This window comes from Xiphophorus couchianus, chromosome 7, assembly GCF_001444195.1.
Source record: "Xiphophorus couchianus chromosome 7, X_couchianus-1.0, whole genome shotgun sequence".
Taxonomy (NCBI): domain Eukaryota; kingdom Metazoa; phylum Chordata; class Actinopteri; order Cyprinodontiformes; family Poeciliidae; genus Xiphophorus; species Xiphophorus couchianus.
This window is the reverse complement of record NC_040234.1, coordinates 17,200,930-17,227,306: the sequence shown is the minus strand read 5'-3', so window position 1 is coordinate 17,227,306 and position 26,377 is coordinate 17,200,930. Positions and strand designations below refer to the sequence as shown.

The 26,377-nt window shown below is 37.2% G+C and overlaps 1 protein-coding gene across 2 annotated transcripts in view; it reads left to right on the top strand.

Moving 5' to 3' along the window:
- scn1laa (sodium channel, voltage-gated, type I-like, alpha) overlaps positions 1-23,819 on the top strand; it is a 36,145-nt gene extending 12,326 nt beyond the window's left edge. Inside the window, exons 11-27 of one of the 2 annotated variants that reach the window (XM_028022253.1) lie at positions 95-358; positions 1,281-1,655; positions 2,516-2,639; positions 3,405-3,643; positions 3,744-3,917; positions 4,403-4,759; positions 4,945-5,397; positions 7,428-7,572; positions 7,650-7,804; positions 7,928-8,101; positions 8,318-8,440; positions 11,373-11,648; positions 11,734-11,790; positions 14,501-14,638; positions 14,715-14,819; positions 20,823-21,093; positions 21,196-23,819. In XM_028022253.1, the coding sequence (XP_027878054.1) occupies positions 95-358; positions 1,281-1,655; positions 2,516-2,639; positions 3,405-3,643; positions 3,744-3,917; positions 4,403-4,759; positions 4,945-5,397; positions 7,428-7,572; positions 7,650-7,804; positions 7,928-8,101; positions 8,318-8,440; positions 11,373-11,648; positions 11,734-11,790; positions 14,501-14,638; positions 14,715-14,819; positions 20,823-21,093; positions 21,196-22,379 (4,614 nt within the window). In that variant the 3' untranslated portion in view covers positions 22,380-23,819. The remainder of the gene's footprint in view (positions 1-94; positions 359-1,280; positions 1,656-2,515; positions 2,640-3,404; positions 3,644-3,743; positions 3,918-4,402; positions 4,760-4,944; positions 5,398-7,427; positions 7,573-7,649; positions 7,805-7,927; positions 8,102-8,317; positions 8,441-11,372; positions 11,649-11,733; positions 11,791-14,500; positions 14,639-14,714; positions 14,820-20,822; positions 21,094-21,195) is intronic. The other variant, XM_028022254.1, reaches the window with a different exon arrangement.
- Positions 23,820-26,377: the final 2,558 nt, after the last annotated feature.

Here is a 26,377-nt window from a genome sequence, read left to right as displayed (position 1 = left end):
GAATCACATCTTCCAATGTAAACCAGCCATGTTGACACAACTAATGCAATTTTTATCATCTGTTCATTTCACCATGCTGCCTATTCTCATCAAGGCAATGGTAAAAGCAGCTGCAGCAACCAATGGAGATGCTTTGAACAAAGGTGGTGGAACAGAGAGTTCCTCAGAAGTATCTAAGCTGAGCTCCAAAAGTGCCAAAGAGCGTCGCAACAGGAGAAAAAAGAGAAAAGAGGAGGAAAAAGGAGCCAGGAAGATATCTCATTCAGATTCACTGGACAGCTTACCGGCAAATCGTTTCCGCTTCTCTGTGGATGAATATCCGCTCAACAATGACATGAAATGTTCATCTACGCACCAGGTGCAGTACCATGTATCATTAGCTGAAGAGTTCATTACTGGTTTTACATTTTAAAGTCTGCATTTTATGCTTTTCAGCCTTTAGTCTTTGAATCATTTGTTTTGTCACTGTATTTGAATCACCAGACGTATGTTTCAACTATTCAGGAGAGCTGAAACTTTTGTAGTAGTAGATTTTTTTTAAAGCTTAATGCTTGTGTTTTTTATGGTATAACAAATGGTGTTGCCATTTATGCCTGTTTTGCAAATAATATAATTTATCAAACAGTAGCCATCAAATTCACATCTAAAATATGAAATATAAATAAATAAATAAATCAGAACACCTGTTTGGGATCATTTTAATTGAAATATAAATTTATTTATTTAAAGAAATCTGTCAATAAAATTACTACAATAAAAAAGAAGATAGGTCAGTTAACCATTTACATTAAAATCCTTAAATGGCAACATTTCTTCAACTGTTAGGCACCAGATTTAATTTTTCTTACTAAAATCAAAACAGATTTTGGCATTTCTTGAATATCTTGATAATCATCTTCATCATCATCAACATCATCATCATTGATGTTCTTACTGTTGTCATCATCTTCGTCGTCATTTTTATCACCTTCATTTTGTTCTTCTTCCTCATCTCATTTTCTTGTCATTATTCATCATATTTCGCATTACTTGAGATTTTCATCTTCTTCTCTTCATCATCAGCACAACTTACATTGTGATCACATTCTTTGAATTCCCCACCAATTACCACTATATAGATTTTATGTTTTTATTGTTTGTTTTTTTGTTTTGTCCATTGTCCATTCCATTTTCCATCAGGAAATATGGTATTGTGTAGCACTAAACTTTACTGTCAGAAGTTTTTCTTCTACACATCAACATTTATTATCAATCCATTGGAGAATATCTTTTTCTCCTAGTCCTTTCTAAGTTTCCGTGGACCACTGCTCTCATCCAGAAGAAACAGCAAAATCAGCCTTTTCAGTCTCCAAAGCCAAACACAAGATGTCGCTTCAGAAAATGAGTTTGCAGATGACGAGAACAGCATTTTTGAAGGCAAACTGAGTTGGAGGGGATCCCCATTGAATGCCTCAAGATGTGATAGACACAGCAGCAGTGTGAGCCAGTGCAGCTTCTTACAACATCTCCGGTTTCAACCCTTTGGGATCAGGCACAGCTCTATAGACTGCAATGGGGTTGTTTCTCTGTTGGACAGGAATTCATTTCCAACATCACTACCTACAGGGCTTCTTCTACCTAATCAGAGAATAGATACGGCCTCCTCCGGAAACAATGTAAGAAATATCTTAATAGCCTAGATTACCTAATTTTATTTGCTTATGACATCTCCTGTTATGTTTATTACATTTCATTGTCTTGCCTGCAATGCTTATACTCAACATTACTGTTGACCATCTCTCAAATCAGGTTCCTCTCTCAAATCAGGTTCTTTTTTGTTTTTTGTTTTGTTTTTTTACATTATTGCCATGTTCCATGCACACATATGTATGCAGATGACCAGCTTCCATAGTTTACATAGTTAGATGTTAGCACTGTCACCTTGCAGCAGATATAGCAGGCGTACCAAATTACTTTTGTTCTGTAGTAAATAATTCTGATTCTTATTACTGTCTGTGAATCATTTGGGATTTCTGTTTGAAAGATGAAAAAATACAACAATTATACTTACTACTGCTGAAATAATGTAAGATATTGATAACTGATGTCCTAAAAATGCTACCTAAGTGTGTTTTTTTATACACACATGTATAAAAACCTTCATTTATGCATGTTAGAATGCATTCCAAACTACGAATATATTCTCAATTTATTAGCAGTTTGAAGTTAACGTCTTTTATACAGGTTAATTGCAGGTTAATTAGCTGCTAATTAGTCAGCTGCATGACACATTAAATTTAAATAGGCAAAAACATGTTTTTGCCTATTTATTAATCTTTATCATAATTAAGTATGATTTTAAAACTGAACTATTGATTTTGTCTTACCAGAAAGCTGGAAAACTGCAAAATCCTCACTAAAAGCTTTAGTATAAAATGAACTATACAGATAAATAAGATGCTAAAGCTAACTATTTTTTATTCTTACTACCTACTATCTTCACCACTGTGGCATTAATAATCCTTTCTATGTGAAGGCTGACACCACAGACACTGAAGGCAAACCGACCAGTGGGGAAAACTACCTCAACAGTTTGGAGTTACCCGAGATGAGACAGAGAGCATTGAGTATAGCCAGTGTCATCACAACCACCATGGAGGGTATGTAATTTTAACCCTATGATATACAGTGTTTTAAAAAATATTTTGTCACTGGAACCTTTGACATTTTATGATATAATAGCCACAAACCTATTATAATATAATTATAATAGGTTTGTGTTTTAAGGTTGTGTACTTCATGGACCAACAAGTTATTTTAGATATTTGTTAAAACTGTCACTATTAGTCCTCACAGTTTAAAATGAGACACATAATCTGTGAAAAATCAAGCTTCTCTGCCTCTGCCCTGTGGTTCTACTGTCACCGCACACTGGTCCCAGTCAGAAACAATCAATAAGCTCCATCCCTACAGCGGCTCTTACCGTGAATGCACAGGCTAGTAAGCATGGCCAACAATGACGGCTGATAAACAGCTTTCCTGTAATGGTAAGTTGTTAATCTGCCACAGATGCAGCAAATCGACTAAATGAAGCTTCTATGTGCTGTGCGAGGGAGGGTTCAAGAAGCACATACATGAGCATGATTGACAGCACTGAGACCTTCTGCTTGGCTCTGATTGGATGTTTCTACAGATGACAGCAAAACCAAAGAGAGGAGGCAGATGAACTTGATTCTTTTTTTCAGAATATCTGTCTGTCAATACATAATGAGTTTTAACAAATATGTGAAAAGAAAAACTTTTTTTTTAAAAAAACGTTACTTACTGCAGCTTTGAAGACCATATTAAAACACCTTTGTATATTTTGGGTTAAAAGGAATAAACTATCAGTTCAACTGAAATATCTTGTGATGTTTTGACAATAGAACTTGAAGAATCAAGACAAAAGTGTCCTCCTTACTGGTACAAATTTGCCGACAAATTCCTCATCTGGGAGTGTTGTCCAGTATGGATGAAAATCAAAGAAATAGTCAAAATAATTGTGATGGACCCATTCACAGACCTAGCCATCACCCTGTGCATTATACTCAACACACTTTTCATGGCCATGGAGTTTTATCCAATGGATAAGTGGTTCTCCGACATGCTGTATGTAGGAAACCTGGTAAGTCAGCTTCTAGACTTCTGCAGATAAATCTTTCACATATTTACTGTGGTTTCAAAATCCTGTTTTATTATTCTCCCTTGTAATTACTTTTGGGAAGGTGTTCACAGCCATCTTTACAGCAGAAATGGTCCTCAAGGTCATTGCACTGGACCCCTACCATTACTTCCAAGTGGGATGGAACATTTTTGATGGAGTCATAGTTTGCTTAAGCTTGATAGAGCTCTCTCTGGCTGACGTAAAAGGCATGTCCATTCTGAGGTCATTTAGATTGGTAAGTATCTGTTAGAGCTGCTCCTTTATGGAATTATTTTGGTGGTGAGAAGAGTCAAGCCTTCTCACCACATACAAACCTTCAAAAGCTACTCGGAGAGTTTGTTTGCTGTAATGCCAAAGAAGCTTGATCCATTGACTATTGAAAAAGAGCTCAACAATTTTCAGCATGATGTTTTTATTAAAATGTAAATACAAAGAGGAAGAGGTTGTTTATTTTTGTTTTTAATTTGATACTCATTTTACGTTGTTCAGTTTTTGTTTGAGAAATGCCTGTGGGATTTCCTTGTTGGTTGTTTCTTTGCTTAGATTTGTTTGGTGGGATGAAAATAATTTTAAACTTACAGAAATTATAAGTTTTTGTTTGAATACATCTGAGATTACCTGTCATTTGAGGTGTATTGGTTCTAACTGAATGTTTGTCATTCAAATGAGCTTACACAAAAGTGTTTCTAAAGTTTTTCTTTTTTTCTTCTCTTCTAACAGCTGAGAGTGTTCAAGTTGGCCAAGTCCTGGCCCACTCTTAATAAGCTCATCAAAATAATTGGTAATTCAGTGGGAGCCTTGGGCAACCTGACCCTGGTGCTAGCCATTATTGTTTTCATCTTTGCTGTTGTGGGCATGCAGCTGTTTGGAAAACACTATAAGGATTGTGTGTGTAAAATCTCTGAAGACTGCACTCTTCCTCGGTGGCACATGAATGACTTCTTCCATTCATTCCTCATTGTGTTCCGAGTGCTTTGTGGAGAATGGATAGAGACCATGTGGGACTGTATGGAGGTGGCTGGGAAAGCCCCATGTCTCATTCTCTACATGACGGTCATGGTTATTGGAAATCTTGTGGTACATTGCATCTTTTTTGGTCATTTCATTCCACATCATTCAAATGGTTTCAATGGAACTTATTTCTGTAATGAGTAATTGAACTGAATGCAGTTTCATAGCATTGAATGTTTTTTTTTTCTTTATTATCTGAGAGCAACAAACTCAAGATCAATCCTGGTTAAAACAATGTTATCCTCTTACAGGTGCTGAACTTGTTCCTGGCCCTGCTGCTGAGTTCATTCAGTGCAGATAATCTGATGTCTGGAGAGGATGACAATGAGCTCAACAATTTGCAGATTGCATTTGATCGCATACACAGAGCCATCGCCTTCATTAAAATGAAGTTTCGAAGTTGTTGCAACAGTTTGTGCATCGGAGATAAAAAAACAAGTGAGGACAAAACATTTGGACAAAATGGTGTCCCCAATCATACCATTAAAGACTTAACTAAGAACAGCAACGGTGAAGTGACTGGAGTGGACAAAAGTGGAAACAAGTACATAGTCAACAGCAAGAGTGATGATTCCATCATGTCTTTCATAAATAACCCAAGTCTGACTGTGACTGTTCCCATTGCTGCGGAAGAGTCAGACTTTGAAATGCTTAACACTGAGGACTTCAGCAGTTTTTCATCCAACGTACCGGAATGTCATATGGTAGGAATTTTGTTTTGCCTTATTCTAAATTATCTTTGATAAAAATTGGTTCCTGCTTTAAAAGATAGTGTCATCCACTGTCTTAATATGTATGAAGGATGCATTACTTAGGATTCTTTTATACTGGGGAAATCTGCTGCCAGGTAATGGCATGTAAAATATTCGCTTTCTACAGTCAAAAAGTCATGCTAGTGTCATAATGTTTCCCCTAGGAAAAAGACCACCAATACTGGTCTAGACAAGAAAATCTTAGTGCTCAGATTCGATTATATGCCATTTATTTGTGAGTGCTGTGGAGCTGAATTTTCCTCTAAAGGTCTGATTGCATGCAATAGGGATTACTGGGTGAAAAGAGACAGAAACACAACAATTGTTGTAACAACTCTCTGAGAATTCTCCGCTCTGAGAAAGAACCTTGTTGACAGGGTTAGGATTCAGATTTTTCACACCCTTAGCAAATTTAGATCTAAAATAATTTTCATCGAATTGAGAATTTTCTTTCTGAGCTGCAATAAGATAGACATCGTCCAATTTTATTAAAACAATGTTTAAAGAGGATCGATCTTAATAACTTTTTTTTTTTCACAATCATACTTTTCTAAGTAATCAATGGAAAGACCTCATTAACAGATCACTCAAACCCTTCTTGTTGTTGCTGACAAGCTTTTTGTCGATTACATTCAAGGGGGGTGTCTGGCTAATGTCACTCCAAAACTTTAGCATTACTTCTATAAAGAAAACTTAATGGTAAAATTAATACTTAAATTACTGATAAAAAGAAGAAATGTTCCTTAATTCATACATGAGTCACCGTTTTTTCATATTTTTGGCACATTACCCAAACTAATTATTAAATCTGATTTAATGGTATTATACAAATCACTTCTTAGACTCATATTTGCTAATGTTAGCCACAAACTATCAAATAATTTAAAACAAAAACCTACAGTCACTCTAATGTAATAATGCTAATATTCTTAAAACAACCGAAAGGAATTACATTTTCAAATTTAAGCTAAAACTTTCATGCTCCTCTTCTTTCAGTACTTAAAAATGAAAGACTAGCTAACTTAGGAACTCCAAATACTGCAAATACAAATCATTTGAGAACGACGATTGATTTTGCATAGCATCAGGTTTCTTTCACAGAAACAGAATGAAAGGGTGGAGAAATGAACCATTATTACATTAACATTAGTACATCCACAATATTGCAATAACATGCTTACATCACTGCCAGCACTTCACCAGCTGGTCCCATGGTAGTCTGCACTCTGCAGGAAGACATTCTAGCTCATGCCAGCTTTTAGAAGACACACCCTGCGGAAGTCCTTACAACAATAAACTAAATGGCAAATCAAAATGCTTCACCAAAAACAGCAAAAAAATTGCTACAAATACCTCCACGTTTCTAAGGAAGAAGTTTACGTTTTTTTTTAATTTTTCAGATAAATAGAAGCAATGCAAATTATCTGCATGTACACCCAGTCTGCTTTATTTGGTACACCTGTCCAATTGCTAATAGCTCAAATAGCTAATTAGACAGTCACATTGCAGCAACTCACTACATTTAGGCATCTGTACATGGTGAAGAGGACTTGTTGAATACAAGAGCTCATGTAACTCACTTGTTGCTGCTAGAGCTGCACAATACGTTGAATTCCAGTTCTCATCCCAATTACAGCAGTATCAGCATGTACAATACTCCAATAAGATATACTTGCAAAGGACTGCTTCAGTGCAATAGTTGGTAAATCTTTATATTTAAAGTGCATTGATTCTGCTTGTAAGAAAGACATTTGGCCAGTAGATGGACTCGCTCTGCTCTGAGTTCAAAACCAATACAGAGTTTAGCTCCTGATTTGTTGAAGCTTATGGAAAGTGGTAGAAATATCTTGATTTAAAAATAAAAGAATAATACAAGTAAGGAAAATGGATTAATCACACTCAACGTGGACCAAAAATTAGCATTATAGATTTTGTCAAAAAACCTTTTGCTTTTTGAGACACAATCTTGATTGCATCCACAGGTTGTCGATGGTGATGATGATGATGATGATGGGCAATGCAGTGCCTCTGAGGGGAGTACAGTGGATGGTCTGTCAAACGGAGAGCCCGCTGAGCTTGTACTTGATGTAGAAGTAATTAAGGAACCACATGATTGCTTTACTCCTGGTAAATTCTCCAACATTCATCTAACAGTTGCTTCTAATCACATAATAGACAAATAACACACTTTTTTTTCTTTTCAGGATGCATCCAGAAATTTAAGTGTTGCCAAGTAAATGTGAATGTGGGCTGGTGGAAAGTGTGGTGGACTCTAAGAACAACCTGTTATCGGATAGTGGAGCACAACTGGTTTGAGAGCTTCATCATATTTATGATTTTGCTCAGCAGTGGAGCACTTGTAAGTCTCAGAGATTTTTTTTTTCTCTGTAAAGTAAAGCTTACGTATTTCAATGCTTTCTTGACATTTGACTACAATATATAATCACCAGTAGTGTGATGACCCACTATGTTTTCTCACTAGGCTTTTGAAGATATATACTCTGAGCAGAGGAAGACAATTAAAGTGATCTTGGAATTTGCAGACAAAATTTTTACCTTTATCTTCATTCTGGAAATGCTTCTAAAATGGATGGCATACGGATTTGCCAAGTATTTCACAAATGCATGGTGCTGGTTGGATTTCCTCATTGTTGATGTGAGTTGAAACATTAGCTTATGCAAAAACAAAGAAAAAGATTTGCTCAGTCTTAAGTTGTCAGTTACAATGAGGTAACTCTAATTGATGTAGAAGCAATTACATTGAAAAACATTAAAACAATGATTTTCTATATTTTGATAAACATGTGTTTATCAATGTGTTTATACATTCTCAGTCTTCTCTGTTTACAGTGTCTGTGTGTGTATTTTCCAGGTCTCTCTGGTCAGTCTAGTGGCTAATGCTTTAGAATACTCAGACCTTGGTCCAATCAAATCTCTGAGAACGCTGCGAGCTCTGAGGCCCCTAAGAGCTCTGTCACGATTTGAGGGCATGAGGGTAAGTGCAGTTACAAACTCTTTCGCAAAACTGTAAGCAAAACCATAATGCTGACACTGAGTTCAAGATTTTCATTTAAGCTTAAAGCACAGTTCTTCTAAAACCTAACCTTTAGCATATTGCTGCTGGTAATAATTGTCAAAAACAAATCACTGCACCAGAGAACTATGCATGTAATCATCTTTGGATTTAAAAGTTTTGTATGGATTCAAGGGATTTATACATTTGAGTTTCACTTTTCAAGGCTCAAAATCTTCTTCAGAAAAAGAAACCTATGCTAACTTTTGTGAAAATGCTATAAATATTTTTAAGCACCAAAGATATTTTCATGGAAATAATAATGCATAGTACTTATTGTGGTTTAAATGACCTCTGGACAAAAAAAAAGTGTTTCAAGACATCTTACTGGAATTAGTAATAGTTTGCTGCTATGTTATTCTAAAATGCTTTTTTTTTTTTTTTTTGGCTACCTATGTGAGGCACTAATTACATTTCTGATCCAGAGCCATAAAAAAACACTTTTGAATTTACCAGGCTTTTGTAATATATGATGGAAAATTAGTCTTATATAAGAGAACAGATAATTGGGTTCACATTTATAGCCTTTGTTTACTTATGGAATTGACTAGCCAAAACAAAACTTGTGTTGCTCTGCTTAACAGCCCATCCACACGCTCTCCAAACACACATGCACATACTTTATTTAAAATCTTCAAATTGTTGCATGCAATCAACGTATTCCTCTTTTTACCTCTTTTTTCCAGCCATTTTCTCCCACTGTAACTCTGTTTCATATTTTTAGTTTGTTATAGAAGGACTACCCTTGTTAAAAAAATAGCCTTTGTACTACACTTTACTTCCTTAGTGTAGTACAGAGGGTCTGGGATGTTGAGAAATTATTGCTTCCTGGAGGTGTGGACTCTGTTGAGGTTTTACCCAATTACTAATGTTTGCCCATGACGTATGTAATGCTCAAAGCTAAGATGCTTACTGAAAATTGCCTGCGCTGTAAGCAACCATCCTCCACTGCGAAGATAGATGTACCGATCCAAACCAGGCAGCAGTTAATGTTAATTCAATATTTGAAAGCATGACCAAGATTGACTGTGCGACTTTGTTCACTTCCTCCATTGCCATTGCTACAACTTATTAAAAAAGAGGATAATTTAATGTTAACTTTGGACAAAACGTTTGGCTCTTTCCTCTTTAATTTTCCCGGGATCCTCAGCGAGTGGCGGCGTGCTGCTAAAGTGAGACAACAACAAAGCGTGTTGACGTCACAGATCACAGAGTTTAATCTCATACAAAGCAATCAACAACAAAGCTGCAGAGGAACAGAGATATGCATTTTTCTCATAAAAATAAAGACAGACAAGGGGAAGACAGACAAACACAAAACAAAGACAAACAAAAAGGCAAAAAATAGTGGCCGCTCTCTGGATTTTTAGCGCTGACACAAAATTTTATATAGAGTGGGTGTTTCTTCAATTTAATATATTCAATTAAGGCGTTCCGTTCTTCGACCAATTAGAAACTCCCGTAGGGACTCAGAGAAACTTAAGAACCTCCCTGATTTACGGCAAAGGTTGGAGGGCCGTCTGGTTTTTGTCTAAGTAAAAGGGCGGACCACTTAGTGCTAATCCCTGTCTGGTACGGGCGGATCCCTGGCGCCGAAAGGTCCTGAGATGAGATTTCGCAGATACCTCTGAAGTCTCTTCCCCCAAACTCCTGTACTTCTGCCCCATCGGAATGCTAATTTTATGGCTCTGTGTGACAGCGGGAGGTCCCTGCTTGTCTGAATGCCTGCTATTCGGCCCCATCCTGCATCTCAGACAAAACCTGTTCCAAATAAGAGTATTGAATATAACTTTTACACATGTCGTAAGATTAACTGTATTAAGCACTAAAAATAATCATTTTTCCTTAACAAACTACAGGTAGAATAAAATTCTAAAACAGCACAGAAAATTTACATCATTGTTCACAACTTCTCCTTCGCTGATTAGCCTGGTCAAAAATCGACCAGAAACAATCCAAATCAAAGGGAGAAATCTAAGACTGTGGTTGAAGTGAGAATTATTTTTGAGTGGAATTGCACAGGAAGGAAATGGCCCGTCTACCAAAGGACAGTTTCACACTGCATCCATAATTTGCTTACTCTGCAGAAACTCAAGCAGGAGGATCAGCTCACAGAATAAGTTTTGGACGTCTCTCTCAATACTGAAATTATTTAAGTCTTTTTTTTGTATCTACTCACAGTCCAAACTGAGACTGATAACTTATCTAAATCAGTTTTAATGACCAAACAAGGTCATTAAACAAGGAATTTTACTGTGGTTTCACATGCTCACTACATACAGACATTAAATGTATGTAACTGTGTAACAAAAAATCAATGAAGCGTGTACATGTACTTCTTTTCATGCGGTGGTGGTATTGTCTTTATAGTCTCTTTCCTCCCACAGTTGCCTGTGAGATTCCTTTATTTGCATGATCACCTTCTCACATGCGTCTTTCTGCTTTTAATATTGTTTGCAGTGTTATCTAACATGATTGATTTATGTGTTATTTTATGTTTCTGTTTACAGTAATGAAACTTTTGGCATCCTTGGTCCTCTTCAAGAAGTTCTCTATCAATGCTTATTTAAAACTAAGTAACGACCGACTTTGGTTTTTTGTGTGTTTTTTTTACGATTAGTACACTTTAATCAATTTCCTGCCTTATTTTCCTATTTTTTCCCTGTTTTCCATCCACTTCCAATATCTTTGCAGCCATGTTATGTCCTGCTGTTTGTTTACACAGGTCTCGTCACTCTTGTGTGTTCCTTTTCATACCATTTCATGAATATAGTGTTGTGCATTCTTTTTAATAGACGTTCTGGCTACAGGTAGTAGATATGTGTTACTTTTGTGGTGTTTTTCTGTTTTGTAGGTGGTAGTCAATGCCCTGATGGGAGCCATTCCGTCCATCTTTAATGTTCTGCTGGTATGCCTCATTTTCTGGCTCATCTTCAGCATCATGGGAGTAAACCTATTTGCAGGGAAGTTCTATAGCTGTGAAAATAAAACTACAGAAAAGCCTTTCCTCCCAAAAGTAGTGAAAAACATAACAGAATGTCTGGATTTAGGGAGTAAGGTTGCCAGCTGGAAGAATCTCAAAGTCAACTTTGACAATGTTGCAATGGGCTACCTTGCTCTTCTGCAAGTTGTGAGTAACTTGATATTTTTCTGCTTATAACTTTTTCATATTTCCAAACATGTTAATATCTTATTTAAAGTATCTTTCTTGACAGGCTACATTCAAAGGATGGATGGATATCATGTATGCTGCTGTGGATTCTCCAAGCAAAGTAAATTATTATCTCTTGTTTATCGCAGTATTCCTAACTATTTTAAAATGTAAAATTAATTAATGCAAGGTATAACAAATATCATGGAATATTTCATATTTAAACTTTTAACATTAGTTGAGTGTAAAAGTAATAAAATATTTTTTCAAAGTTCTTAAAATTACTCAGTTTGAGGATAAAATACTAGAGTGCATTATGTAGTTCAATACAAAGAATGCATTTGGTCATGTGGAGAGGGATATAGAGTAAACAGAAAAGTAAGAAAACTTGTGTTCGTTTGTAAATAATTGTAAATAAACTTTCTGGCAACATATCTCATGTTGTTAAAACGCCTTTTTGTTTCCTCCCAAACAAAATTAAACAAGACATTGTGCCAGTTTAATAAATTATTCATTTCAGAAACAGGGGCTTCAGTAGTTCATGGAAGAACCCTGCACATCAACTACAACCTGGAACCTTCTCCTGATACTGCTCACCAGATTGGTCATGCACAGCTATAGTATTGTGCACACCGTTCTTTTCAGTAGGTCTATGTGGGTGTGGTAATCACTCTGGCACATACAGCTTATCTCCTCTCTCTCTCTTCTGGGTGTAGTCTCTGATACATCATTTTGCTCCCCCAAACAAGACTGTGGTTTGGTGCAGGGTTTATCTGATTCCCACAAGTTCCATAATCCTATCTCAAATATTGACTGGTTTGAGATTGACTCCGATATGTACAAGGCAAATTTTACGAGTGGAAGGCCATGTCCCCACACTATCACACTGTCACCACCAAAACCTGTTATCTATTCAATATTCATCTCAGCAGCAACCTCCACCAGCTACAAGAAATGCCTTAACTGTGTCAGGTAGCATAGTAGTGTTAGGTAGTATATACAGCAGGGTTGCTCAAGTCCAGTCCTCGAGAGCTGCCATCGTGCAACCTTCAGATGCATTTCTACTCCAACACACCTGAATTAAATAAATGGCTCGTTACCAGGCCCCTTCAGAGCTGAATGACTGCTGGTGAGGGAATTCAGCCATTTGATCCCAGTCTGTAGGAGTAAGGATGCATATAAAAGTTGCAGGAGCGTAGCTCTTGAGTACTGGACTTGAGCACCCCTGATATACAGGGGTTCTGAGTTTACATTTTTGTGTATTTTAAACCCCAGGAGTGATTGGGGTGGAGTTTTATTTTCTATTGAAATATATATAGCTATATAAAAGCTATAGAATATAGCTATAGAAAAGATGTCCATTAAGTTCTAATTTTAGAAATGACAGTCATAAAAAGCGTTTAGATAAAAAAAAATAATTCTGTGCATTGTCAGAAAAGGGTGGTGTTTTACTTCAATTAAAAGTTAACACTATTGCCTTGTTGCAGGATTTGAAACCCAGATGTTGCTGTAGGATAGACAGGCAACCTATTCGTAGCGTATCACACTTCTGACCTGTCACCTCTGCTCTTATAGAAATAGATGAATTTCGAGTTTATTTATCTAGGAAATATATATCAAGGAATTTATCTGAAAAATAAGGACAGTGTTTCCCCCAGAAAACTTGCTAAGCCTAGTGGTCGGGGAACTAAGGCGATCCACTCTGTTTTTGTATTAAAAATAAATAAAGTAGAACTAAGATGAATAAAGTTTCTATCTAATCTAATCTATCTAAAACACCGCTGGGCAGTGTGTAGATGTAAACGCACACGCCGGCACATAATCCTTTGTTTACAAAGATAAATCATTTTCTCCACTCGCTCAATGCGCACCTCTGAAAGCACGACTACAGGTTATACCATAGAGCTGCACAAGCTGAGCTAATGCAGTGGGTTTTAAACTTGACTCCTACCTTGATAAAAAATTCTGCAAAGAAACATGAGTCCTCACTGGGGGTGATGTATATATCCATACTGGTCAGCTTGTGTCCAGTTTGAGTCAAAGGAGGTGCTCGCAATCCGCACCACAGCTAACTTCAGACATCAAGCACCAATGCTCGAGGCAACACATAGAGGCGCTAGCGATGTCCACTCTCCCGGCTTTGTGACCTCTTAAATGCATAAACTATAATTCCATCTATAAGGAATAATTCTGTCCCACCTGTGAAACGCTCACAGGTGGGACAACAGATGCTTGTAGTCCGACTTATTATATATATATAAAAAATAAAATTAACTTTTTTAAATTATTTTTTCTAAAAACAAGCAATGCTTAGCCTTGTGGAGGGTGAGGAGGGTAAGTAAAGTCTTGCCAGGCTGTCAGGCTTATAATACACTGGGGGAACCCTGAAGGAGCTCTTAGATCTACATCCATCCATTTTCTGTACACTCTTGTCCCTAGTGGGGTCAGGAGGGGTGGTGCCTATCTCCAGCGAACGTTTCAGGCGAGAGGTGGGGTACGCCCTGGACAGGTCGCCAGTCTGTCACAGGGCAGCACAGAGACAGACAGGACAAACAACCATGCACACGCACTAAGGAGAATTTAGAGAACCCAATAAACGTGGCAGTTAGATGACAGTCATGTTTTTGGACTGTGGGAGGAAGCCGGAGTACCCGGAGATGTTCTCCCCGCATGCACAGGGAGAACATGCAAACTCCATGCAGAAAGACCACAGGCCGGGATCTACCTTCTTGCTGCAAGGCAAGAAGTGGTGCTATCTACTGCACCACTGCGCAGTCCTCTTAGTTCTACATTTACATTTTAATTTGTGTGTTTTGTGGTCTCTATTACAGGTATTAGAACAGCCAGAATATGAAATCAACTTGAAGATGTACCTATATTTTGTTGTTTTCATCATCTTTGGGGCCTTTTTTACCCTCAATCTCTTCATTGGTGTCATTATAGACAATTTCAATCAACAAAAGAGAAAGATAAGTGTCACATCTTCTCTTTAAACAACTTCTTATGTTTTGCTGTAGTTTAACATTGTTTGTTGTGCCTTTTTACTTAGGAGGTCAAGACATTTTCATGACTGATGAGCAAAAAAAATACTATAATGCTATGAAAAAGCTGGGATCAAAGAAGCCACAGAAACCAATCCCAAGGCCAGAAGTAAGTAAATCTAATTTAGTTGGAGTTTGACTTTTATCAGTTTGGCTAGTTAATCAGCCATTTTAAATTATTGCAGTCAGTTTTGAGGATGTGTAAACCATTGATGTCCATTGTGATGCACAGAGAGGGATGTGCTAAAGTAGATTCTGCTTGTTTAAACATTTTAACACCTTCGTTTTTAAGAATTATTTTGGCACAACAGGAAGGATGCAGTTTCAAAAAAAAGCTCAAAGACCTGATCACAGTAACATTTTTGCCCAACAGGAAGCTTATATTACCAACTTATTTGTTGCTTGAATTACTTTTTTGCTGTGTTTGAGATAGTTGAGCTGTGTTTGAATGACTATCATTCATGACTACACTTATGCTGTTTAAATGTGGAGGGAATATGTATTTTTTGAAAAACAATGTTTTCTATCAAACCCTTATTATATGATCTATGTAAAAGATTAAATTCATAGACTGCTTATGCAAGTTGTGCACAGTGTGTTAGTGTATTTAGTTCAGAATATTTCAGTCTAGTTTTTTTTTTTACTTTCAGCTGATCAAAGTCAGGCAAGATTTATCATTAACAGAAGTCAACCTTTACAGCAACAATCCGGTTCTCAACTTTACCATAGTAGACCCAAGGTCCCTACATATGCATAGTTTCATCATCAGTTACCATTATTGAGTTTGGCAGCTGAATTAATCTACCAGGAAATGTATCAGTTTAGATGCTCCTAAGATTCTAAATAGTGTTTCTATACCAAGGTATACTGCATCATGGCCAGGTATTTACCATCTAGATCAGGGGTCTCAAACTCGCGGGCCAACTGCGGCCCTTGGGACGATAGTTTGTGGCCCCCGCCTTAATATGAAAGTTTAATGTTAGTGCGGCCCGCGAGTTTGATATAATTGGCACTTTTCAGCGTTGTGTGCAGAGCTGAACGAACTAACCAATCACGGTGGAGTATACTGCTCTCAGGGGCGGGACATCGGCCGGGCCTATTTGCATTTTCTATTTGTCATTATTTGCATGCGGTACATGCGCAATTTCCGCGGCCGCTCCCGCTTCACGTGCTTCAGCAACCAGTCTAGACCCGGAAGTTGCTGATCAGTGTAACGTAATTAAGGTTAGACGCTGTAACGCTTGGGTTGTGTTTAAGGGAGGAGAGGAGGCGGCAGATTCGTCAGGACGATCAAAAACTCACAACCACACTGGTACCGGGAATTCCACAGTGTTGTCCTTTAATAAATATGCTCTTCACCAACCTTACAAAGCCCGGTTGAACGGCTGCTATATTATCAGACATGAAAATTGAGCAGAGTCCAAACAACCCGTAACATTACTGAAAAGTTAGGGAGCTAACATGTCCGTCTAGCACGTTTCTCCCACGCTCTCTACAGAGAAGCCTGGCGCATACTTCTGTTCTGACATCATTAGCAATACTAGAGTATCTTAAAGAGACACTACACAATTACGGCTGTTACAGCGCCTGACTACGGCCAGATATGGTAATAGGCAATCAGAAAGGTTCGGCTGAGGAGGCCGTGTGTGTCCTTTAAAACACCAACAGACAGGTAGTAAGTTTAAGTTATTGTATTCAAATGTACATTTTTGCATATATTTAGGAAGGTACTCAATAATAATAATAATATTTATATTTTCCTATAAGTATAAACAATAAACATAACAGGAAGACAACAATAACAAATAAATAAATAAACCCTGATAACACCCAAGAGTTTTTGTTCTCTTCTTCAAGTCCGTTCTTTTTTATGCAGAGTGATTAATGTTTCATCAATCAATAATCTGACCGTTTTTAGTCCATGATCGATCCAGGGCAATAGAATCCGAAAAAATGAAGTAGTTTGGTTCACTTAAGTCCTACCGCGAAGCTGCGGTGATCCGGTAGCTCGCCATCATGGGTTGAAATGGGGTGGAAAAAAACCCTGACCCAAACAATGTCATAAATAAAAACAAAAATTAGCATTTAAACAGGGTTAAACTGCTATCTTAAACAACTAAACAATCATAAAAAATAGCTATATTCCATATAGTAATTCTCAGGAATTATTCAAATGAATTTCAAGTTAATCACATTAATGTTACAGATCCAAGTAAAGTTAGAGATGAAGTAAAGTGCACTTTTAAGTTCTATCCAAGTTTAATTTACATTTAAAGTCAATGAAACTTAATTGACTTAAATACTGTTTCCAGAAATATTGAATTGGTTTCTTGTTTTGTTGCGCAACTCCAAAGAAATGAACCAATTCCAGAGTTTTATTGGCCGTTCACAAAATCAACGAAAAGCAATTAAAAGTATCCTTAAAGAACAAATTTACACAAATCAAGGGGCTTATTTAATACTTTGAGGACATATCTTCAATTCGGCCACAAAATTAACAAAAAGAGAATGATCTTTTAGTCTACAAGACCATTTTAAGACGCCAATACATAGATTTTAAGTGGCGTGTCACCATCGCATTTCTATTATATAAAAAAACAAAGGACGTAAAATAAACAACTCACCGTCGAGTAGTTACCAGAAAACACCCAATATAATCCATTGTCTATGTTAATTTGGGTCGATTCAACAATGTTCTTCAGCGATTTAGTACAACGCCAACATAAGCAGCTAGCCACAGCGAAAGCAGCAACAGCAATGGAGGAGATCCGAGTTCACCTCTGACCTGGAACTTAAAGTGTGCCGTCAGTTTTACCCGCCAAAACAAAATACGTGTTGATTATTTTGTGCAGGTTACATCAGCTGGACAGAAAAAGAAGCGGAAAAGACGCATCGGCTGAACACTGAAACTGAAACTTCAACTACAGCCCCAAACATGTCTTTTTCAAAGCCTGCAGTGAAGAGAAAGGTTGGAGATGAGCACAGACAATTTCAGAAAAAGTGGGGAGTGCAATATTTCTTTATTGAGCACAGGGGCATCCCGACATGTCTTATTTGCACAGAGAAAGTTGCAGTGCACAAATAATACAATTTAAAACGTCATTACACAACTAGACATGCCGAGGACTATGAAAATTACCAGGGAGATGAGAGAGCCAACCGGGTTGATAATCTTAAAACATGTCTACTGAGGCAACAAGATTTCTTTAAGAAAGCAACCAAAGAGAGTGATGCAGCAGTCGAAGCTAGCTACGTGATTAGTGACATGATTGCTAAAGCAGGAAAGGCTTTCACAGAAGGCGAATTTGTTAAAAAGTGCATATTACAGGCTGCAAGTATTGTCTGTCCAGAAAAGAAAGGTCAGTTTAGCAACATCAGCCTTTCTGCCAACACCATGGCAGAGCGCATTTCTGACCTGTCAAGTGACGTTTATAATCAACTGTTTGAGAAAGCAAAGTGTTTCAGTGTATACTCAGTTGCATACAGTTTCAGTGTATGTCAGTTGAGACCACAGACATCATCGACACTGCCCAGCTCGCAATCTATGTCTGTGGTGTTGATGACAATTTTGAAGTCACAGAGGAGTTGCTCACAGTAATTCCATTGCATGGCCAGACCACCGCTCAGGAGATATTTCACCTGCTGTGTGATGCCATTGAGAATGCCGGTTTGCCGTAGAAGAGGTTTGTTGGAATAACAACCGATGAAGTGCCATCAGTGACAGGGAGGAAAAATGGACTGGTGGCACTTGTTAAAAAAAAAACTGGAAGAGGAGAGTGTGGAGGAGGCCATTGCTCTGCACTGCATTATCCATCAGCAGGCCCTTTGCAGCAAATGCCTGAAGTTTGACAATGTCTGTCGTTGTGAAATGCATCAACCAAATCAGATCCAGGAACTTAAAGCACAGAAGGTTTTGTGCTTTTTTAGAGGAAATGGAGTCAGAATATGGGGATGTGCTCTACTTCACCGAGGTACGTTGGCTCAGCAGAGGAAACATATTGCAGAGATTTTTTGAGTTGAGGGTGGAAGTGAAAGCCTTCATGGAGAAAGATGGGTTGCTGTTCCCGAGCTAAGTGATCCCAAATGGCTCATGGACTTAGCTTTTCTTGTTGATATTACACATGAGTTTAATCTACTGAATAAGAAGTTACAAGGCCAGGGGCAACTTGTCAATGCTGCCTATGACAACGTGAGAGCATTCTCTGCAAAACTTATGTTATGGAAAGCCCAGCTTTCTCAGACAAACCTTTGCCATTTCCCAGCATGCAAGGCACTCATGGATGCAAGCACACCATTCAGTGGTAAGAAGTATGTGGATGTCATTTTGAAGCTACAGGAGGAATTTGATCACAGATTTGCAGACTTCAAGACTCACAGAGCCACATTTAAAATTTTTGCGGACCCCTTCTCCTTTGATGTGCAAGATGCCCCTCCTGTGCTTCAAATGGAGCTCATTGACCTGCAGTGCAACTCTGAACTCAAAGCCAAGTTCAGGGAGGTGAGTGGAAAAGCAGACAAGGTTGGGCAATTTTTGAGAGAATTGCCACCCAGCTTCCCTGAGCTTTCCCGAATGTTCAAGCGGACCATGTGTCTTTTTGGGAGCACATACTTGTGCGAAAAGCTCTTCTCTACCTTGAACTTCAATAAATCCAAGTACAGGTCCAGACTTACTGACGAGCATCTTCAAGCCCTACTTAGGGTCTCAACTGCCTCCTCCCTTAAGCCAAACGTGGCTCGGCTATGCGAGAGGAAGCGCTGCCGGACCTCTAGCAGTAAGAAGTAGACAGAAGAAGCCATGTTCATAACAGTTTATGTTCAATGTTCCATTCATGTTCCGAAAGTTAAAGGTTAAAGAACTGTTAATACGGCCATTTGAATCTGAATTATAATAATTACATTATTATAATTCTTCTATATCTGCTGTGTTATTATTATTATTTTATGTATTTATTACTGATTCGCTTTTTTTCTTTGAATTGTTTATTTATTTTTTCATCTTATTTTGTGTTAAAAAATGAAAATAAAGACATTTGATAACATTGGAATGTTTTTGTAAGAGCTTTTCTTGTGGAAAACCCGATGCGGCCCAGCCTCACCCAGACTCTACCTCCAGCGGCCCCCGGGTAAATTGAGTTTGAGACCCTTGATCTAGATAATACCATTTTTTAAAGGGATTTTTGGGCACAAATTATCTTTATTTGATCGTAATCTAACAGGAAAAGGTAAGAGAGAAGAGGGGAAAGACATGCAGCAAAAGAATCCGTAAGCAACTGGAATCAAACTTGGGATGGTTGCGTCAAGGTCTATAGAAGGACTATCAGTCAATCTCGTGTTGCGTCAGCAGCCATGTCACCTGCAAAAAGCAGGCAAGAATACATTATTATAACTTTTTAAAATATTTACAATTATGCCAATAAAATTATTTACAACTCGCCACCAGCGGAGATCACCTCTCTTTGCCCTTGCTCACCATAGAAATGTTTGTCTTATTTAGAGAGACTTGACATATCTCATTGAGAGCTGATAATCTTACCATGAACAAAATTGTTCTAATATAAGTGATGTCCGGCCACTGAAGATTGGGCCATTTTCTCTTGTCATTTATCCACTCACCTGCATCTAATGCGTTTTGGTCATTAATACATATCTCATTCACTAATGTCAGTTTGGTAGCATAACTTATATTATCATGCTGTGATAAATGGTTGTAGTACGCTGACAACATGCTGGCTAATGTTAAAACAGCTAGACAAATGTGGGTAACCATAGCAACCAGTGACAGTTTAAATTCCGGTCAGCTCTTGCTGCAGTGGAGTTGTGTGTGCATCCGCTGTGTTTACAAATAAATAATCCCTCTACATACTAATTTTTTCACTGAAGTGAACAAGTTAGTTCAGAAGCAATAGCAAATTCCCACAAAGAGGAACCACAAGTTCTTTTGCCAACCAGCAAATGTGCTTGTGAATGGACAATGTAAACCATAACAATGAACTCAGTAATAGAGGAAACTGCATTGATTGACCTCTAATCTGAGCAACAACTGAATCTAATCTCTTTTGGTAATACACATTTACCTATTGTTTATTTTTTTGTATGTATTTTTCTGTTTCAGAACAAGCTTCAAGGATATGTTTTTGATTTTGTCACTCAACAAATATTTGATATTTTAATAATGGTTCTGATATGGTTAAATATGGTAACTATGATGGTGGAACAAGAAGGACAAAGTGATGAATGGGAACGAAACCTCAAGTGCATTAACATAGTGTTTATTGTTATCTTCTCTGGAGAATGTTTGCTAAAGATGATTGCACTTCGCCATTACTTTTTCATCAATGGCTGGAATATATTTGATTTCATTGTGGTGATCCTCTCAGTTGTTGGTAAGACTTTTCTTTGGCTACTGTTTTGTGCAAATAAACAATTAAACTTTGTACATGTTTGCTTATTTGTTAACTTTAATAAATTCTTCTTTATTTCCACAGGCATTTTTCTTTCAAATGTGATAGAGAAGTATTTTGTCTCACCAACCCTGTTCAGAGTGATTCGACTGGCTAGGATTGGCCGCATCCTCCGCCTTATTAAAAGTGCCAAAGGGATCCGCACACTCTTGTTTGCCTTGATGATGTCACTTCCTGCCTTGTTCAACATTGGCCTCTTGCTATTCTTGGTGATGTTTATCTATGCCATCTTTGGCATGTCAAACTTTGCCTATGTCAAGAAGGAAAAAGGCATCGATGACCTTTTTAATTTTGAGACCTTTGGCAACAGCATAATCTGTTTGTTTCAAATTACCACATCGGCAGGCTGGGATCTTCTTCTAGCTCCCATCCTCAACAAGAACAAGGATGATTGTGATCCTGAAATGGAGCATCCTGGTAGTAATAATGCTAGAGGAAATTGTGGAAATCCAGCAGTGGGAATCGCTTTCTTTGTGAGTTATATCATTATTTGCTTCCTTATTGTTGTGAACATGTACATTGCAGTCATCCTGGAGAATTTTGGCGTGGCTACAGAGGAGAGCGCTGAGCCATTAAGCGAGGATGACTTTGAAATATTTTATGAGGTCTGGGAGAAGTTTGACCCTCTTGCAACACAGTTTGTGAAGTACAGCATGCTTTCAGACTTTGCAGATTCTTTAGCTGCACCATTACGCATTCCTAAGCCCAACAAATTGGAGCTCATCTCTATGGACCTACCAGTTGTGAATGGTGGCCGGATTCACTGCCTGGATATCCTGTTTGCCTTTACAAAACGTGTTTTGGGTGAGAGTGGGGAGATGGACATACTCAGGGGCCAGATGGAGGAGCGTTTCATGGCTGCAAATCCATCGAAGGTGTCGTATGAACCCATCACAACCACTTTCCGCCAAAAACAGGAAGACGTGTCAGCTGCTGTTATTCAGAGAGCTTTCAGACGTTATACTCGGACCAAGATTTTTGATGCAGTTTGTGTTGATGTTGAAAAGAACGAACAGCTGACTGACAAAGAAGTTTCTTTTACAGAAAAACCTATGGAGCTCTCTACCACCCGTAAAGCTGAAGTTTCAGGTTTGAAGGACTCTGAGCCTTCAAGTACGAGTGTAAAGCCAAATGTGAACAGCAAACATGAAAAGGACAGAAGTGAAAAGGAAGTTGAGAGCAAAGACATCACAGAACAAGACAAATAAAAAAAAATGGAAGAGCAAAACAGACTTTAGAAATAAAAAAGAAAATGTTTACAGCTTTTGAAATGAAATTCTTCCCTTTGGACTATTTTGCAGAAATTGGTATAATTATTTAAAGTATTTTTAAAGACAAACTAATTATTGCTTTTATGACTATTGCAGCTACTCCAGCGATACAGCCCATTGTGCAGTTCTAGTTTTTATTAAGTGACCTATTTATTTTCAAACAGAGAATGGTTTCATGCTATATGCATTTAATTTGTCAGTCAGTTGCCTTTTTATACAACCATTTTTACTTTTAGGGTGGTTCTTTAAAGTTTCATTTAGAAATGATATTCTGGTTCAGACCCGCCTTAATTACTGTGCTAAGAATGTCTGCTAAAGCCGCTGTAATTCTGCATGAATGTTTCTCTTCATGGCTATGCATGCCAAAGAGTGCAATTTCACCATGAGTTTAATTCCAGGCTTTATGCTGCAAAACTATGGCTGAAAAACGTCAAGACTGCTGAGTTTTTGTGTTTTTCAGTATCAGGACAGTAACCCTTAAAAAAATGGCACTTTTTCTAATTATTGAAGACGATTATGTCTTCTGGATTGCACACATATATAACAAAAAAATTAATCATGCTCATCTTTATAAGCAAACTTGTTCTAAAGATAAAGCATTTAATTAATTTTTAAATTAAAAAAATGATAATCTTGTTTGCCTTAGTATTTACCTAAACACAGATTTCTTGACTGTTGCAGGGAAACTAATGTTTTTGGAAAATTTCACTGTGTTTTGACTGGTCTAAAATACAGGCTTCTTCATTCTCTGTCTCTTGATGATGTAAATTAACATTCTAATTTAAATAATCATAACATTGTTTGATATTATGAAATTCCATTTTAAACAAGGAACTAAATATACTGTGTTTGCTGTGTGTAATAAGATGCTAAATAATGCTAAATAGCATCTATGTAATAAGATATCTGGGTATGAACTATTCATAATAAGACTCTGTGAAAGATTTCTGGTAGAATTGGGGATACACTGTGTTTTCCAGTATACCTTTCAATCTTTATCATAGAAAATATCAAAGATGGATTTGATGGCTCAGGTTGTTATGAAGAATCTCAAGGAAATTGCATCACACACGTCATGTGATCATTGCTATTTCCTGCCTCTGTTTACATTTTATATTGTTGCTTCTCATGACTGCCACCATAAGTTGTTACCTGATCTGGTGGGAAAGACAGTAAGGTTCCACTGATGTAATTGCTTTTTTGCATGGTGTTTTACACTTTATACTCAATGAAAGAGTGTTTTTGTTATATAAACTTCTGCTGATTGTATACATCCATCCTATTTGAAATGCATAAAGATACCTGCATGCAAGACAATGCTATAGCACATTTTATTTAAAAGGGTAATGGTTTAAATAAAGAATATAAGTATATCAAGTCTGCCTGCCAATGATTTAACATTATTTGGTCCTGATGTGAATGTTGGGGAAGAGGAGGTTCGCTCTTCTGTTTTTCATTTTGTTCTGGGACAAATTTTTGGTTCTAGTCCAACAAACAAAGAATTAAGGCCACAGATCATAAAAAGCAGCCATGGTATTTACTGAAATCATTGGTAGAATTTGCAATATAATACCACCAAAGAAATGCATCTTACAGAATACTCTCCCAATGGGTTCAGTAAATCTAGATTATGTGTTGCCATCATTGTGCAAAGAACACTAATTGTGTCATGGAATAAAGATATTTATTCCATGAATAAATCTTCTAGAAAATATATTACGTTTTCAGAGCCATATAAAGATGTGTTGTCTTATTTAGCTGCTCGTATTAATAAATCTATAAAGCTTATGAATAAATGACTATTTATTAGAAATCCCTCTCCGTAAATAATTTGATAAGACATCCACAGGCTGAGTAAGCATTGACATCCTGTGGCACACAGATACTTTTTGTAGCTGACCAACGCTTCACAAGTATGAAATGGCAAAGAAGTGAAACTACTAGCACCTGCTGAAGTTTTTACTTTCTGTTATAGCATTTTAAATTAGCGTTCAACTTGCTTCCTCAGAAAATATGTTATCTTTTAAAATAGCATCTTACACCATCAGTGCTTAATTTCGTCTTTTTTAAAAAAAATTTATTTGATGCTGAAAATGGGTAACCGAGTTTTCCTGGCATAGTTTCTCTATGCAATTATATGGTATGCAGCATACTGTATATTGACATATTTCTTGTTTATATCAAGTTGTATAAAATTCAACTGAAAGGCTTGCAAATATTTCCACTAAATACAAATTGTTAACATTAAGGAGTCATGGAATAGAAGTAATAAAGCTGATGAGGGACGTTTGTTTTAATTTCAGAAACTTGTAGCTACGCCACAGAAATGATTCAATGATTTTATTCCGCAGGTTTTACAGTCGTAATATGGAAAATGGAATGCTTTCAGTAAAGCAACTACAATCAACATTAGAGGGATCTCAGAAACTGTAAAATGTTGACCTTTTCAGCATCCATTTTCATTTGCAAGATATTAATGACCACTCAAACTCTAAATGGATCAACTTACAGTACATTACTGTCTTGAATTTCCAGCGAAATGGAAAGTACTTAAAACTTTATTATCAACAAATGCTTTTGAATGACAAAATATGCAAATATTGCTTCAAAACATTAGATCCAATTTTTGTCAAGACACAAATTTCTGAAATTAAAGTGAGCTCCAGTAAGTGCACTCTTTGCTGCAGGAGGCCAGGATCTACTTTCTGAGGAGGCTGTCACAATATGCCGGAAGCTATTAGCATCTTAAGTGAATGGAACATGTTATTAATTATTAAAAACTGTCTAAATATCTGTTATTGTCCATCACTGCTTTTGCAAACTGTGGTTGTACAACAACAGTGGGCAGTAAACGGAGGTTGATTGCAAAGTGCTCATTATCCCAGTCATCTTGTCAAATTATGACGCTCGTATTTATCAGTTTTTTGCCGCACCCACAAACACTTCTCAGATGTTGTTTTCTGTACAGACATTTCTGTGTAAATGTTTTCCAGTATGCACTTCACAACGATTGTATCAGAGGAAGCAGGATGTTGAATCTCAACTCTCTTATTCTTATAATGACTGCTTCCCTTAATTTTATCTTCGTAGTGATGTAAGAAATCCAACATCCCTCAGTTACAAGATGCATCTTAATGAACACACAGCTCGCTAATGGCAACAAGTGCTGTTACACATTGCCTATTTTAATGGCTGTTAAATCAAGAATGATTCTGCAGACTCTCCTCCCCGGTTGCCAGGCAACATGACAGAACACTCCTTTGTTCGACTACATTAGGGTTGAAGGTCGGATGTTGGTCTGCCATCCCCATCCCCAGGAGTCTACCATGCTTGGCAGTAATATGTGGGCATGTTTATGGAAAAAGATGTCTATTTGGCTTCTATGTGGCCACTGGTATGCAAAAGGACTGTAGTAAAAAAATAAAATAAAAAAAAAAACATTTCAAAGAGAAATTTGAGACTGCTACCCATAACAGCTCTGTAATTTTATTTGCTCCAGATAGATGGGCAGAAAATCCTATTATACTAGACAGAGGAGAGTTATCTCAATACCCGTTAAATGTGCTAACACACACAGATTAGATGCACAGGAATACACATATATATATATATATATATATATATATATATATATATATGTAAATATATGTTTTATCTCTGTCTCCTAATCATGAACATTATTGAAAACATTATTTACATGATCTTATTTCCTGTTTTTCCCACATCTCAAAACATAAAATGAAAGCAGGACAGACTTTTCAAATGGAAACAAATTCTTCGTACACCTGCACTGCAAATGTGCAGGAAAAACAGAAACCTTTTGGGTAAACTAGCATCTCTCCTCAGTTAAGTCCAAATCGATCATATTTCAGGATTTTAGTTTCTGGCAACACAAATGAAAAGGTAAAATAAGAGTTCATTAGCAACTGAGTTGC